Source organism: Lissotriton vulgaris, chromosome 7 (genome assembly GCF_964263255.1).
Source record: "Lissotriton vulgaris chromosome 7, aLisVul1.2, whole genome shotgun sequence".
Taxonomy (NCBI): Eukaryota; Metazoa; Chordata; class Amphibia; order Caudata; family Salamandridae; genus Lissotriton; species Lissotriton vulgaris.
The window spans coordinates 33,599,542-33,614,458 of NC_141695.1; the positions used below are offsets into that span (position 1 = coordinate 33,599,542).

At 47.1% G+C, this 14,917-nt stretch overlaps 1 protein-coding gene across 1 annotated transcript in view; it reads left to right on the forward strand.

Moving 5' to 3' along the window:
* Positions 1-14,917, forward strand: part of LOC147700601 (transient receptor potential cation channel subfamily V member 6-like) — a 148,773-nt gene that overhangs the window by 103,368 nt on the left and 30,488 nt on the right. Inside the window, exon 8 of the mRNA XM_086929142.1 lies at positions 14,555-14,701. Within this exon, the coding sequence (XP_086785268.1) occupies positions 14,555-14,701 (147 nt within the window). The remainder of the gene's footprint in view (positions 1-14,554; positions 14,702-14,917) is intronic.

Below are 14,917 nucleotides of genomic sequence, written 5' to 3' on the forward strand. Positions count from 1 at the left end.
TCAGACTCCTGCCCACACCACATCATCCACAGAGCCGCCTCTGCCAGCATACCAAAACTACGTTAGACAATCAACTGCTCCTTTGTAACCACCACCTTCCCGACACATAGAAACACATCAAGTCAAGTCAAGTCAAAATTTGTATAGCGCACTACTCAACCAGAGGGTCTCAAGGCGCTGGGGGGAGGGGGGTTTCGTTATTTATCAAACAGCCAGGTTTTGAGTTGTTTTCTGAAGGAGAGATGGTTCTGTGCAAGGCGGAGGTGGGTGGGGAGAGAATTACAGGTTTTAGCCGCTAAGTAGGAGAATGAACTTCCTCCCATGGTGGCTCTTCGGATTCGTGGGATCGTGGCGAGGGCTTGATTGGATGATCGTAGTTGGTGGGTGGGGGTGTAAAAGGTCTGGCGCGTGTTGAGGTAACCGGGTCCTAGGTCGTAGAGGGCCTTGTGTGCGTGGGTGAGGAGACGGAATTTGATTCTCTTGTTGACGGGGAGCCAGTGAAGGTCTCTCGGGTGAACGGAGATGTGATTGTGGCGGGGTATGTCTAGGATGAGTCGGGCGGAGGCGTTCTGAATGCGTTGGAGTTTTTTCTGCAGTTTGGTTGTGGTTCCGGCGTATAGGGTGTTTCTGTAGTCCAGTCGGCTTGTGACAAGTGCTTGGGTGACCGTCTTTCTTGTTTCGGTGGGGATCCATCGGAAGATCTTTCGGAGCATGCGTAAAATGTTGAAGCATGATGACGAGACGGTGTTGACTTGTCTAGTCATTGAGAGGGAGGAGTCTAGGATAAATCCCAGGTTGCGAGCGTGGTCCGTTGGTTTGGGCGCGCTGCCAAGGGCCGGTGGCCACCATGAGTCGTCCCATGCAGAGGGGGATGATCCTAGGATGAGGACTTCCGTCTTGTCAGAATTCAGTTTTAGGCGGCTCTTCTTCATCCACTCGGCTACGTCTTTCATCCCTTCGTGTAGGTTGGTTTTGGCGGTGTTTGGGTCTTTTGTGAGGGAGAGGATCAGCTGTTGTCATCAGCGTAGGAGATGATGTTAAGGTTGTGCTGGCATGCGATGGAAGTGAGGGGGCTCATGTAGACGTTGAAGAGGGTGGGGCTCAGGGATGATCCTTGTGATACTCCACAGATGACTTCGGTGGCCTCTGATCTGAAGGGGGGAGGCGGACTCTCTGGGTTCTTCCGGCGAGGAACGAGATGATCCAGTCCAGTGCTTTTTCTTGTATTCCGGCTTTGCTGAGGCGTTGTACAAGGGTGCTATGGCAGACCGTGTCAAATGCTGCGGAGAGGTCCAGGAGGATGAGGGCAGCTGTTTCCCCGTTGTCGAGTAGTGTTCGGAGGTCACCTGTGGCTGCGATGAGGGCGGTTTCGGTGCTGTGTTTGGCTCAAAAGCCTGATTGTGAGGGGTCGAGGGAGCTGTTAGACTCAAGGAAGGCGGCGAGCTGGTTGTTGACAGTTTTCTCTATGACTTTGGCAGGGAATGGGAGGAGTGAGATGGGGCGGTAGTTCTTAAGTTCGGTGGGGTCTGCATAAGGTTTCTTCAGGAGGGCATTGAGTTCGGCATGTTTCCAGCTTTCCAGGAAGGTAGCGGTTAAGAGGGAGCAGTTGATGATATCTCGAAGTTGGGGTGCGATGATGGAGTCGGCCTTGTTGAAGGTGTGGTGGGGGCATGGGTCGGTTGGTGATCCGGAGTGGATGAAGTTCATCAAGCGGATGGTGTCTTTGGTGCTGATCGGGGACCAGGCACAGAGGGTGGTGGTGGGGGTCTTCAGTTCGGTGGTGAGGGGAGTGAGTTGTTCGCTGAAGCTGTTATGTATGTCAGCGATCTTGCTGTGGAAGAACGAGGCTAGAGAGTCCCAGAGGTCTTGAGAGGGAGTGATGTCGTTGGTGCCGGCGCTTGGGTTGGTAAGCTCTTTGACAATGCTGAAGAGTTCCTTGCTGTTGTGGGCGTTGTTGTCGAGTCGATCCTTGAATGCTGATTTCTTGGTGGATCAGATCAGTTGGTGGTGTTTACGGGTGGAGTCCTTGAGGGCGGTCATGTTGTCTGTGTAGGGTTTTTTCGCCAGGCTTTCTCGAGGGTGCAGCATTTTTTTGGGAGTTTTTGAGGTCGTCATTGAACCAGTTGGCTCTTTTGCTTCCTGGCTTGTTGTGATGGTTTTTCAAGGTAGCTAATTCATCAGCACAACGGGTGAGCCATTGTGCGAAATTGATGGCTGCATGGTTTGGGTCCGATACTCTGGCGGGGAGGTTTTGGTTTAAGGATGTGGTGATCTGGTCGGTGGTAATTTTGTTCCAGTTTCTGCGGGGGACTTGTGGGTGGTGGTGTGTCGTGGTTTTTCGGAAGTTGAAGTGGGCGCAGCTGTGGTCCGTCCAGTGGAGTCTTGTGGCGTGATTGAAGGAGATGTGCTTGCTGGAGGAGAAGATTGCGTCGAGCGTGTGTCCGGCGTAATGGGTGAAGGTATTTACCAGTTGTTTGAGTCCGAGATTGGCGAGGTTGTTCCGAAGGGTGGTGGTGTTGCTATTGTTGTTCTTTTCCAGGTGGAAGTTGAGGTCCCAAAGGAGAATGTAGTCCTCGGAAGGGAGGGCGTGTGGGCTGATAAAGTCACTGATGTCTTCGCAGAATTGTGTGCGGGGTCCTGGGGGTATGTAGACGAGGGTGCCTCTAAGTGTTGTCTTGGGGTCGGTGTCAATCTGGAAGTGAAGATGTTCGGCGGCTGTGAGGGTGTCGTCGGCGCTGGTCGTGATGCGGATGGAGTTCAACCCTTCCTGAAGAAACCCTGCGCAGATCCGATGGACCTCAAGAGATCCAGGCCCATATCCCGGGTTCCATTCACAGTCAAAGTCATCGAAAAAGCTGTCTACCCCAGCTAGCAAAACTCATCAAAGCTAACATCCTCGACATCTCCCAATCTGGATTCTTGTGCAACCACAGCACCGAGACCACCCTGCTTGCAGCTACCGGCGACATCCGATCCCTCCTCGACCGGGGCAAAACAGCAGCCCTTGTCCTCCTGAACCTCTCTGCTGCATTCAAAACCAACTACCATCGTACCCTAGCCACCAGACTCCATGATGTCAGCATCCGCAGCAAGGCCCTCAACTGGATACGTTCCTTCCTCACTGGCAGAACTCAGCGGGTCAGACTTCCTCCCTACCTCTCGTAACTGAGAGAGACCAACGGTGGTGTGCCCCAGGGCTCCTCGCTCAGCTCCACCCTTTTCAACGTCTACATGGCCCCCCTTTCAACCATTGTCTAGAAGCAGGGTCTCAACATCGTCTCTTATGCTGAAAATGCCCAGCTGATCCTCTCCCTCACCAACAAACCCAACATCACCAAAAACAACTTTTCAAGAAGGAATGATAGCCGTCACCACCTGGATGAAGAAAAGCTGCCTGAAACTCACCTCAGAAAGTCCTCATCCTTAGCTCCACCCCCTCCATATGGGATGACTCCTGGTGGCCCTCGGAAATCCCCCCACCAAACGGACCATGCACAAAACCTCAGGATCATACTAGACTTATTGCTCACAATGAACCGCCAATCCTCGACCTGCTTCAACACCCTCTGCATGCTTCGAAAGACTTTCAGCTGGATCCCAACCGAATCCTGAAAAACTGTCATGCCTGCACTCATCAGCAGCAGACTGGACTACGGCAACACTCTCTACACCGGAATCAACAAGAAACTACTTCGCAAACTACAGACTGTCCAGAATGCCACAGCCTGATTGATCCTCGACATCCCCCATTGCAGTCACATCGCCCTAAACCTCTGCGACCTCCACTGGCTTCCAGTTGAAAGAATAATAACCTTCAAACTCCTCACCCACGCATAGAAGGCCCTTCACCACACCGGACCAGCATACCTATACAGCTGCCTCTCCTTCCACGCACCTAAAAGACACCTCAGTTCAGCCCAGCTCTCTCTGGCCACCGTCCCACGTATCAACAAGACCTGAAAGGGAGGAAAGTCCTTCTCCTACCTTCCAGCCAAAGCCTAGAACAACCCCTCCTCCACCTCCGACAGCTTCCACATTGCCCCAGTTGAGCAAGGACTTTAAGACCTAGCTCTTCGGAGGACCCCAGCAGTCAACAGAGCCGCCCCAGCGCTTTGAGACCCTCACAAGTGAGTAGTTGTGTTTTACCAACCCTGATTGATTAACTGTAGGTAAAGCCCATATGATTAGTATTCCTTTCAAGTAGTGTAATAGTATAAATAAATACTACTTTATAAAGTTTATTAATTTGGTATTTACATATATTTACATTTTAAATTATGCAACTACTATTTTATATACATAGATGTATGTTTTGCAGCTATTCCATTGGAGGTGTTGTATTTTGGAGCATGTGCTTTCTTTTACTTTGGAAGGAGGAAAAGCATAAATTGAATTTAAATGTTTATTTGTTGGTAGTTTCTAGAGATTTAGGTCATTAGGTTTATTATTTTCGCTATTGAACATGCACATCTTATCTGCTCAGTTTAAGACATAGATTGACACATACCTCTTAAATTTAGAGATCAGAAGCGATGGAGCTGAGCCACAGACAACTTTTTGGACAAGTGCCTACACCTGGGTTTAATGCAGTTTCTGACTGGCAACTAGTCGACAGATTGTATTATGTTTCCTAATGACAAGTAACAGACAAGCTGTACTCTGACTTTGTCTGGCAACCAGCAGATGATCTGTTCTCTATTTTCCACTGGCAGCCAATAGGCGAACTGAACTTGTTTCCGACTGGCAGCCAGTAAATGAACTGCACTCTGTGTCCAATTGGCTTCTGATAGAGGAACTGTACTCTGTTTCTGATTGGCAACTAGCAGATAAATGGAACTCTGTTTCTGAATGGTAACCAGTAGGTGAACTGTACTCTGTTTCTGATTTGCAAGCATGAGACACATTGTACTCTGTTTGTTACTCTCAAGAACCAGACAGAGTGGGACGAGTTGAGGGTTATGAAATGTGATCATATTTCATGGGCTCTCCAGCAACCGTGCAGCCGAACTATGAACTAATTTTAACTGGGACAGGTTTTTGTTAGGGGACTCAATGCCAGTGGTATTTCCATAGACAAAACATACCTGAATGAGTGCACTCACCACTGTAACTTGAAGTTAAAATTCGAAATATTGAGAATTCTTTTCAATATGTTTACTTAGTAAAAGCAAACACTCACCATAGGATTAAGAACAATAATAAATTGTGCTCAAAATCCAGGAAAATATTTGTAACTGCTTAGGATGGAAGTGGGAGCTGTCTCATCAATACAGATCAAACACGTGATGGCCTCCTACATCTGGGAATTATGGTTAATCAAGCAGCACCTCTGTTTTTGAGATGTTTAACTTTAAGCATCGTCCAACCTTCACCATCTGATGTTAGAAGGGCCATTGGTTGGAATGGTGAACCCAGAATCAAATATAATCTTACCCTCGATAGACCTGCCTGTTAGTAGGGACATGAACTGGGCATCGTTAGCCTCAACTTGATGTCTCATATTAATAAAGCGCGTCATCAAATCGATCATTGAGGAACTCTAGTTCATCACTGAGTGCATGATTCACAAAGGTAAACTTACAATTTCGAGTAAGTTGCCAATTCACAAAGCAATTTCAAGAGTAGTATCTTTACTGCTGCCTGTCTTCTTTTTTTCAGAGCCTTTGCCAGAGGAGACTCCGCAGTCATAAATATACTACTCATAAGAGTCCTTTGTGAATTGCAAAAAAATTGTAACCTTACACAAAAATGTACATTTATCTTTGTGAACCTGGCTCTGAATCTCAAAGTTGAATATTGGGAGCTGGGCATGCAGGCAATGTATTGTCTTAAAACACCTGAAAGAGTATACAGCAGTTCTCTTAAACCTGTGAGAGAAATAAAGCGTTTTGAAATTCCTATGTTTTAATAAATAAACTCGAAGCATGTCGTTTCTGATCACACAAGGCCTATATGATGGTGGAATAGTGAATAAGAAAGACATTTATTCCTTAAATATAAGTTTATTTTCCTGTAGGAAATTACCCATGCTGAAAGATACTCCTAACCCAGTTCCCAAAGCTAACTTACTCATGCTGTAAAGTGCCGAAATACTTTGCCCAACATTCCTACGCTACCATCATCTTCATCACTTACCTCAAGGGGCATCTATTTCAGCTACTCAAAACCGTGCATGCCATTGCTGTTCCTTTTCACCCTGGGATGGACTCCTGCAAGCAAAGTCTGAAATCTGCTTGCCACTGCCAGCTCTCAATGACAAATTAGTGAATTGTATTTGTATTATGCAGACAGAAGGCCATGTTCTTCTTGATTCATGACTGCGTCTCATTGGTATTATAATTTGTGTCGTTTATTCATTGGGAGGCCTGCAGGCCCCATTGTGATCTTGGGGCTCTGGATAGCTATAGTCTCTACACAGGATTCACTAAGGCTTGATTTCCTCTCTGTAAGACTGTACGGTACTCTTTGTCACTCCTTGAGAGACACAATGGCCCACATGCATCAATATCGGCATTTGCGAATTCTTATTTGCGAAAAATAGCGAATCGCAAATAAGAATTCGCAAAAGCCTATGCATCATTTTTCTCGCAAATTTTATGCGATTCGGTAAAAATCGCAATTTTTACTGATTTGCATGAAATTTGCGATTTTTCTATTGCAAATTCGCAATTCCCATTCATTCCTATGTGCTAAAAGGCCCATAGGAATCAATGGGAATTGCGAATTCGCAATTGAAAAATCGCAATTCATGAATGCATTTCAAGGGTGGAGAGGGGGGTCCAATGTCCCCCCCTGCACCCATGAAATGTACTTTTCAGTACAAGTTACATACACACATGTCCTTAGGACATGTGTGTCTGTAATTGAACAGTTTAAAAAAAGCAATTTTAAGCTTATTTAAACCATTTCGCAAATTACCACGAGGTTCAACCTCGTGGTAATTTGCACTTCAAGTTTCAAATATCGCAATTTTTTTTAAAATGATGCATTGCTTTTAAGAAATCGCAAATTTGCAATTCCTTAATAGCAATCGCATTTTTGGAATTCGGTAAAAATACCGAATTACTCAAAATGCTTGCTGCATCCCAAAAACATATTTAGGAAGTGCAAACGGCCGAATTTACCGATTCGCACCGTTTGCACTTCCTAAACACGTTGATGCATGTGGCCCTTTATTCCCTTTATAAGGCCAATCTATATTCAGTCTATACCCATAGGCTCCTGTCTTCTAACTCCTCAATGGACCTTATGGAGCGTTTACTCTGGCTAGCAGTAGCCTGCACTCCTGTGGAACTCTGGCTAGCAGTAGCCTGCACTCCTGTGGGACTCTGGTAAGCAGTAGCCTGCACTCCTGTGGGACTCTGGCTACCAGTAGCCTGCACTCCTGTGGGACTCTGCTAGCAGTAGCCTGCACTCCTGTGGGACTCTGGTAAACAGTAGCCTTCACTCCTGTGGGACTCTGGCTAGCAGTAGCGTGCACTCCTGTGGGACTCTGGTTAGCATTAGCCTGCACTCATGTGGGACTCTGGCTAGCAGTAGCCTGCACTCCTGTGGGACTCTGGTAAACAGTAGCCTGCACTTCTGTGGGACTCTGGTAAACTGTAGCCTGCACTCCTGTGGGACTCTGGCTAGCAGTAGCGTGCACTCCTGTGGGACTCTGGTTAGCATTAGCCTGCACTCATGTGGGACTCTGGCTAGCAGTAGCCTGCACTCCTGTGGGACTCTGGTAAACAGTAGCCTGCACTCCTGTGGGACTCTGGTAAACTGTAGCCTGCACTCCTGTGGGACTCTGGCTAGCAGTAGCGTGCACTCCTGTGGGACTCTGGTTAGCATTAGCCTGCACTCATGTGGGACTCTGGCTAGCAGTAGCCTGCACTCCTGTGGAACTCTGGCTAGCAGTAGCCTGCACTCCTGTGGGACTCTGGTAAGCAGTAGCCTGCACTCCTGTGGGACTCTGGCTACCAGTAGCCTGCACTCCTGTGGGACTCTGCTAGCAGTAGCCTGCACTCCTGTGGGACTCTGGTAAACAGTAGCCTTCACTCCTGTGGGACTCTGGCTAGCAGTAGCGTGCACTCCTGTGGGACTCTGGTTAGCATTAGCCTGCACTCATGTGGGACTCTGGCTAGCAGTAGCCTGCACTCCTGTGGGACTCTGGTAAACTGTAGCCTGCACTCCTGTGGGACTCTGGCTAGCAGTAGCGTGCACTCCTGTGGGACTCTGGTTAGCATTAGCCTGCACTCATGTGGGACTCTGGCTAGCAGTAGCCTGCACTCCTGTGGGACTCTGGCTAGCAGTAGCCTGCACTCCTGTGGACTCTGGCTAGCAGTAGCCTGCACTCCTGTGGGACTCTGGTAAACAGTAGCCTGCACTCCTGTGGGACTCTGGTAAACAGTAGCCTTCACTCCTGTGGGACTCTGGCTAGCAGTAGCCTGCACTCCTGTGGGGCTCTGGCTAGCAGTAGCCTGCACTCCTGTGGGACTCTGGCTAGCAGTAGCCTGCACTCCTGTGGGACTCTGGTAAACAGTAGCCTTCACTCCTGTGGGACTCTGGCTAGCAGTAGCCTGCACTCCTGTGGGACTCTGGCTAGCAGTAGCCTGCACTCCTGTGGGGCTCTGGCTAACAGTAGCCTGCACTCCTGTGGGACTCTGGCAAACAGTAGCCTGCACTCCTGTGGGACTCTGGCTAGCAGTAGCTGCACTTCTGTGGGACTCTGGCAAACAGTAGCCTGCACTCCTGTGGGACTCTGGTAAACAGTAGCCTTCAATCCTGTGGGACTCTGGCTAGCAGTAGCCTGCACTCCTGTGGGACTCTGGCTAGCAGTAGCCTGCACTCCTGTGGGACTCTGGCAAACAGTAGCCTGCACTCCTGTGGGACTCTGGCTAGCAGTAGCTGCACTCCTGTGGGACTCTGCTAGCAGTAGCCTGCACTCCTGTGGGACTCTGGTAAACAGTAGCCTTCACTCCTGTGGGACTCTGGCTAGCAGTAGCCTGCACTCCTGTGGGACTCTGGCTAGCAGTAGCCTGCACTCCTGTGGGACTCTGGCAAACAGTAGCCTGCACTCCTGTGGGACTCTGGCTAGCAGTAGCTGCACTTCTGTGGGACTCTGGCAAACAGTAGCCTGCACTCCTGTGGGACTCTGGTAAACAGTAGCCTTCAATCCTGTGGGACTCTGGCTAGCAGTAGCCTGCACTCCTGTGGGACTCTGGCTAGCAGTAGCCTGCACTCCTGTGGGACTCTGGCAAACAGTAGCCTGCACTCCTTTGAGACTCTGGCTAGCAGTAGCTTGCACTCCTGTGGGACTCTGGCTAGCAGTAGCTGCACTTCTGTGGGACTCTGGCAAACTGTAGCCTGCACTCCTGTGGGACTCTGGCTAGCAGTAGCGTGCACTCCTGTGGGACTCTGGTTAGCATTAGCCTGCACTCATGTGGGACTCTGGCTAGCAGTAGCCTGCACTCCTGTGGGACTCTGGCTAGCAGTAGCCTGCACTCCTGTGGACTCTGGCTAGCAGTAGCCTGCACTCCTGTGGGACTCTGGTAAACAGTAGCCTTCACTCCTGTGGGACTCTGGCTAGCAGTAGCCTGCACTCCTGTGGGGCTCTGGCTAGCAGTAGCCTGCACTCCTGTGGGACTCTGGCTAGCAGTAGCCTGCACTCCTGTGGGACTCTGGTAAACAGTAGCCTTCACTCCTGTGGGACTCTGGCTAGCAGTAGCCTGCACTCCTGTGGGACTCTGGCTAGCAGTAGCCTGCACTCCTGTGGGACTCTGGCAAACAGTAGCCTGCACTCCTGTGGGACTCTGGCTATCAGTAGCTGCACTTCTGTGGGACTCTGGCAAACTGTAGCCTGCACTCCTGTGGGACTCTGGCTAGCAGTAGCCTGCACTCCTGTGGGACTCTGGCTAGCAGTAGCCTGCACTCCTGTGGGGCTCTGGCTAGCAGTAGCCTGCACTCCTGTGGGACTCTGGCAAACAGTAGCCTGCACTCCTGTGGGACTCTGGCTAGCAGTAGCTGCACTCCTGTGGGACTCTGGCTAGCAGTAGCCTGCACTCCTGTGGGGCTCTGGCTAGCAGTAGCCTGCACTCCTGTGGGACTCTGGCAAACAGTAGCCTGCACTCCTGTGGGACTCTGGCTAGCAGTAGCTGCACTTCTGTGGGACTCTGGCAAACTGTAGCCTGCACTCCTGTGGGACTCTGGCTAGCAGTAGCCTGCACTCCTGTGGGACTCTGGCTAGCAGTAGCCTGCACTCCTGTGGGACTCTGGCTAGCAGTAGCCTTCACTCCTGTGGGACTCTGGTAAACAGTAGCCTTCACTCCTGTGGGACTCTGGCTAGCAGTAGCCTGCACTCCTGTGGGGCTCTGGCTAGCAGTAGCCTGCACTCCTGTGGGACTCTGCTAGCAGTAGCCTGCACTCCTGTGGGACTCTGGTAAACAGTAGCCTTCACTCCTGTGGGACTCTGGCTAGCAGTAGCCTGCACTCCTGTGGGACTCTGGCTAGCAGTAGCCTGCACTCCTGTGGGACTCTGGCAAACAGTAGCCTGCACTCCTGTGGGACTCTGGCTAGCAGTAGCTGCACTTCTGTGGGACTCTGGCAAACTGTAGCCTGCACTCCTGTGGGACTCTGGCTAGCAGTAGCCTGCACTCCTGTGGGACTCTGGCTAGCAGTAGACTGCACTCCTGTGGGTTGCCCATGTGTTGCTCTAGGTTAGCACATGTGGCAACGACTCTCCTGTTCACAGCGGCGGGTAACTCATTTTGAATACTGGATGGACCTGAATCATTTGCATTGTCTTTCTACATCCAGTCCTTGCCTGTGTTGCTGTCCTGACAAACCAGATGAACCCCGTAGAGTATTATTCTAGCTGAGTGTAACCACTGCTCTCCTGTAAGATGCTTTGCTGTCACCAAAGGAAGTCCCTAAAGAGCTTCTACTATAGCTGGTGTCTCCTGTGCACATCTATAGGTTACTCCTCATTCTGACCGAATAGACACGGGTCATATATTGTATCTGTCGTTATACAGTGCATGTTGGCCGATTGGTCACCTGCTGCACTCTCTGGATTATGTGGACCATCTGCTACATCTGTGTGTATGCAGAGCTTGCTTTGCGTTGCCCCTCTGTTGCTCCTGGATTGATCCAATAAAAACCCATTGAGGAGCAAAAGCAATTTAATTTGAAGGGTTTGTGTTCTTTTTATTATTCCTCTGCCAAGCAGTGCACACCTGAATTAGACACTCTATAAATGTAATTACGAAACAAATAACTCTGAGTCTGACCCAAACACACCTTTGCCCGTCCTCCTCCTCCCATCATAATCTTACTCCAAGCCCTACTCAACTATGCCCCCTTCAACATCTACTATTGACCTTCACACATGCTATTCTGAAGCTTTACATTAATTGTAACACCGACCTTAGTGCTAATGCAACCTGCTACTATCACCCTAACTACTAGAGAATATGCTAACATTTTAAATTAACAATTGTATTTAAAATTTGAAAGGCTTTACGGTTCATCGAATGGTGTATCAAACTTTTGCTTTCATACTGTTGATCATTCTAATGTTTTTATTTGAAGCTTTAGCCCAATGATGCCTAGTTCCCGATACAAACCTCAAAAGCTCAGAAGATACTTAGTGCCAAAAGTACAAACACATTTCCTGTTACAACCCCTGCTATTCAGTCAATCACAGGCTTTGGTACAGGGAAACGTTGTTTTTCAAATGTATTAAACCCATATGAATATTGTTTAAGATGTTACAAAATCACTAAACGGGTTTAGGAAACTGTTAGGAACTGATATTTGAAATGGGTGTGTTAAGGTATCCCTTCCAAACTGCAGGCCCGATGCACAGAACTAACTTAAGACAAAATCCTAAACTTACTACCATTTTTATATTCACAGAAGGCACTTACTCATTAATGAGTAAGTGCCTTCTTTGATTATCAAAATGAGTAACATACTCATTTTGAGTAACTTACTCATTTTGAGTAACTTACTCATTTTGGTATTCACAGAAGGGACTTTCTCATTGATGAGTAAGTTCTGTGAGTCGGGCCCAGTGATTCCTTATGGTATGTATTATTGTTTTGCAATCGAGAGCCAGTTGAAAAACATTAACATTTCATCAACTACTGAAAGGTAGTGATAACCCGTTCGCAGTGCACGAGAGGACCCCAAGAGTCCTCTTCCCCTTTGTGAATTGTCAAAACACATTTTTACAGTGGGCAGTAGTCCATGACACTTCGTACTCTTAAGAAATGGTTTAGAAATGTTTCTTTCTTTTTAAACACGTCCTATTTTCCTTTGAGGAAAACAAATAATAACATTTCAAAAACATTTGGAAAAATGTTTTGATTATTTAAAAACAATCACAGACATGGTGGTTTGCTGACCTCAGCCAGCTGCTTTCACTGTGAGGGCAGCAAATGTCAGTGGGCTGCAATTTGTGACCAACCTCATTAATATTCATGAGGTAGATTTCATTGTGACCCTTTGCAATTCGGTATTGTATGAACCAACCTATTAGTACATAGGACGTCTTTAAAATAACATAAGATTTGCGTAAACAAGGAGGATGAGTCAATGAGGTAACAAGGATACTAAAGAATAGTGGTATGATAGAGAAGAAAATGGTGCTCAGTACAGCCTATCCAGCGGGGGAACCAGCCATTACATTGCATTCATAACAATGCATGCGATTACAACTCGGTCGTTACAACGACTGAGTTGTTACAACGCAGTACCATTACAACGACTTGCTGTAGGGGGCACTCTAAGCTAACAAATAGTATAATTTACTATTCCAACACCTTCCCTACTGTTGCACACATGGGAGGATACTATTCTTTAGTAACAGAGCGCGTTATAAAAGCCTTTAATAATAATAATAATAATAATAATAATAGGAAATTATACTATTCCAACATCCAGCACCCCCTACAGCAAGTTGTTGTAACAACTTGCGATGTAATGGTACTGCGATGTAACAACGCGGTTGCTGTAACAACCGCGTTGTAATCGCATGTATTGTAAATGCATGCGATGTAGTGGTATATTCATCCAGCGGTAGAGATGCAGAAGATGTATGGTCAACTAAAAATCAAAAACTCTGGCCATAATGGAAGAGAAGGAGCAAAAAGGAAGAAGACTATGAATTGTGGGAAAGGGTTAAAGAGATACTGATACTCAAGACTGGATAGACGATAATAGGGTAAAGAATATAGAAAACATTCTCAGACTGGGACAAGTGAAGCTAAGGGACAATATATAAATAGGAAAATAAAAGAATGGAATAAATGAGGGGCATAAGGTATCTAACCCAGTCAAGCAAAGTCTACTGATAAGTTTCAGACTCAAGGAATAAAGACAGCTTTAGAAAGCATTATTGATTGGAAAAAGGACTAAAAAGGCTTTAGTGAAGGAAGAGAAAGAGATTAAAAACTGTATGGCATGAAACCTCAAGACACAGAGAAGGCTGTAAGTCAAGCAGATCGATTGTTCAGTGGGACATGTTTGGCTAAGTCAAAAATCCTCAACTGAGGGAAACTCACCTGCCCTCTTGCCAAAGACAAAAGTCTGTCAAAAGAAACAAAGATCACAGCTCTTTCCCCTCCTTTTCGCTCTTACTTTAGAGCCTAGAGCCTGCATGTTCCACGACAACCCAACCATCAAGAGCTTCACGGCAGCGGGATCCCTGATAATGGAGGAAAGTAAATTACTGTATGCAGACAAAATTCTTTTGTACTTCATTCAACCTCAGGTTTCAATTTCCGCAATGTTTCAGACATTTGAGAACTATGGTGTTCATTTGGGATACCTTAGTAACTGGAATAAAGCAGTACTATACTCGGTGACTGACCATGCTGCTTTGAATGGCCTTTCTGGGTGACTGGGGGTGACTGGAGAAGGTTTCTGGTATTTAGGCATTTACTCAATGCTAAACCCTTTCTGTGTGAGCTGCAGAAAAAGGAAACAATGAAGAGAAACAAAAATATTTGTCCTTTTTTTAGTAGTACAAAGCTTTATTTCGATATAAAATATCTTAAAAAGCACATCTACAATTAAAATCACATGATATTTCTCCTTGTTTTGCCTCACCTAGGGAGGCATAGCATTACGATGAATTCCCAGGTCCACCACTAAAACCCACAATCCACCCATGAAATGCCTCCCTGGGACAGAGTAACGCAAGACAGGAATTAGCCATGCAGGGCAATTTAAGGTAAATCTGACTTTAGTGTTGTGTCACCCATGCGCCTCCTCCCCATCGGCCTCACAACACTGTGATGAATCTGGCCCTGGATTCTTCAAAAATATGTTCATTTTAGGAAATGTAGTTTTAGTGAAATGTGATGTTATGTTGATCATTTAAAGTATTTTAAGATATATGGTCCTTAATTGATAAGGGTTGGTACTGAAACTGATTTATTTTAGTTTTTGTTGCATGGCCTGTGCCACCATTGTATAATAGTCACATTTTGTTTTTCATATGGTTTTAAGTACCTTCCAATAACAATTTATATGGTCCTTCTATAAGCTTTAATTTTTCTTTTGACAGATGTTCCATCACCTTGTGATGAAGAAGCAGGTGACGCTGTGCCCGACTGGTGCTACAACATCTGTTCTCTTCGACCTTACTGGCATTGACTCCTGGGGAGATGACCAGTCGATTCTGGAGCTCTTGGTGTCTACAAGGAAGAGAGCGGTCAGACTGCAGTTGTCTATCTATCTATCTATCTATCTATCTATCTATCTATCTATCTATCTATCTATCTATCTATCTATCTATCTATCTATCTATCTATCTATCTATCCATCTCTCTAGATATTTGTCTGTCTGACTGTGAGGAACTAGCTTACTAGTTGACTGGGGTGAGCCCTGATCAAGCAGCGACCTCAATCCCTGTCATGGTGAGCCAAG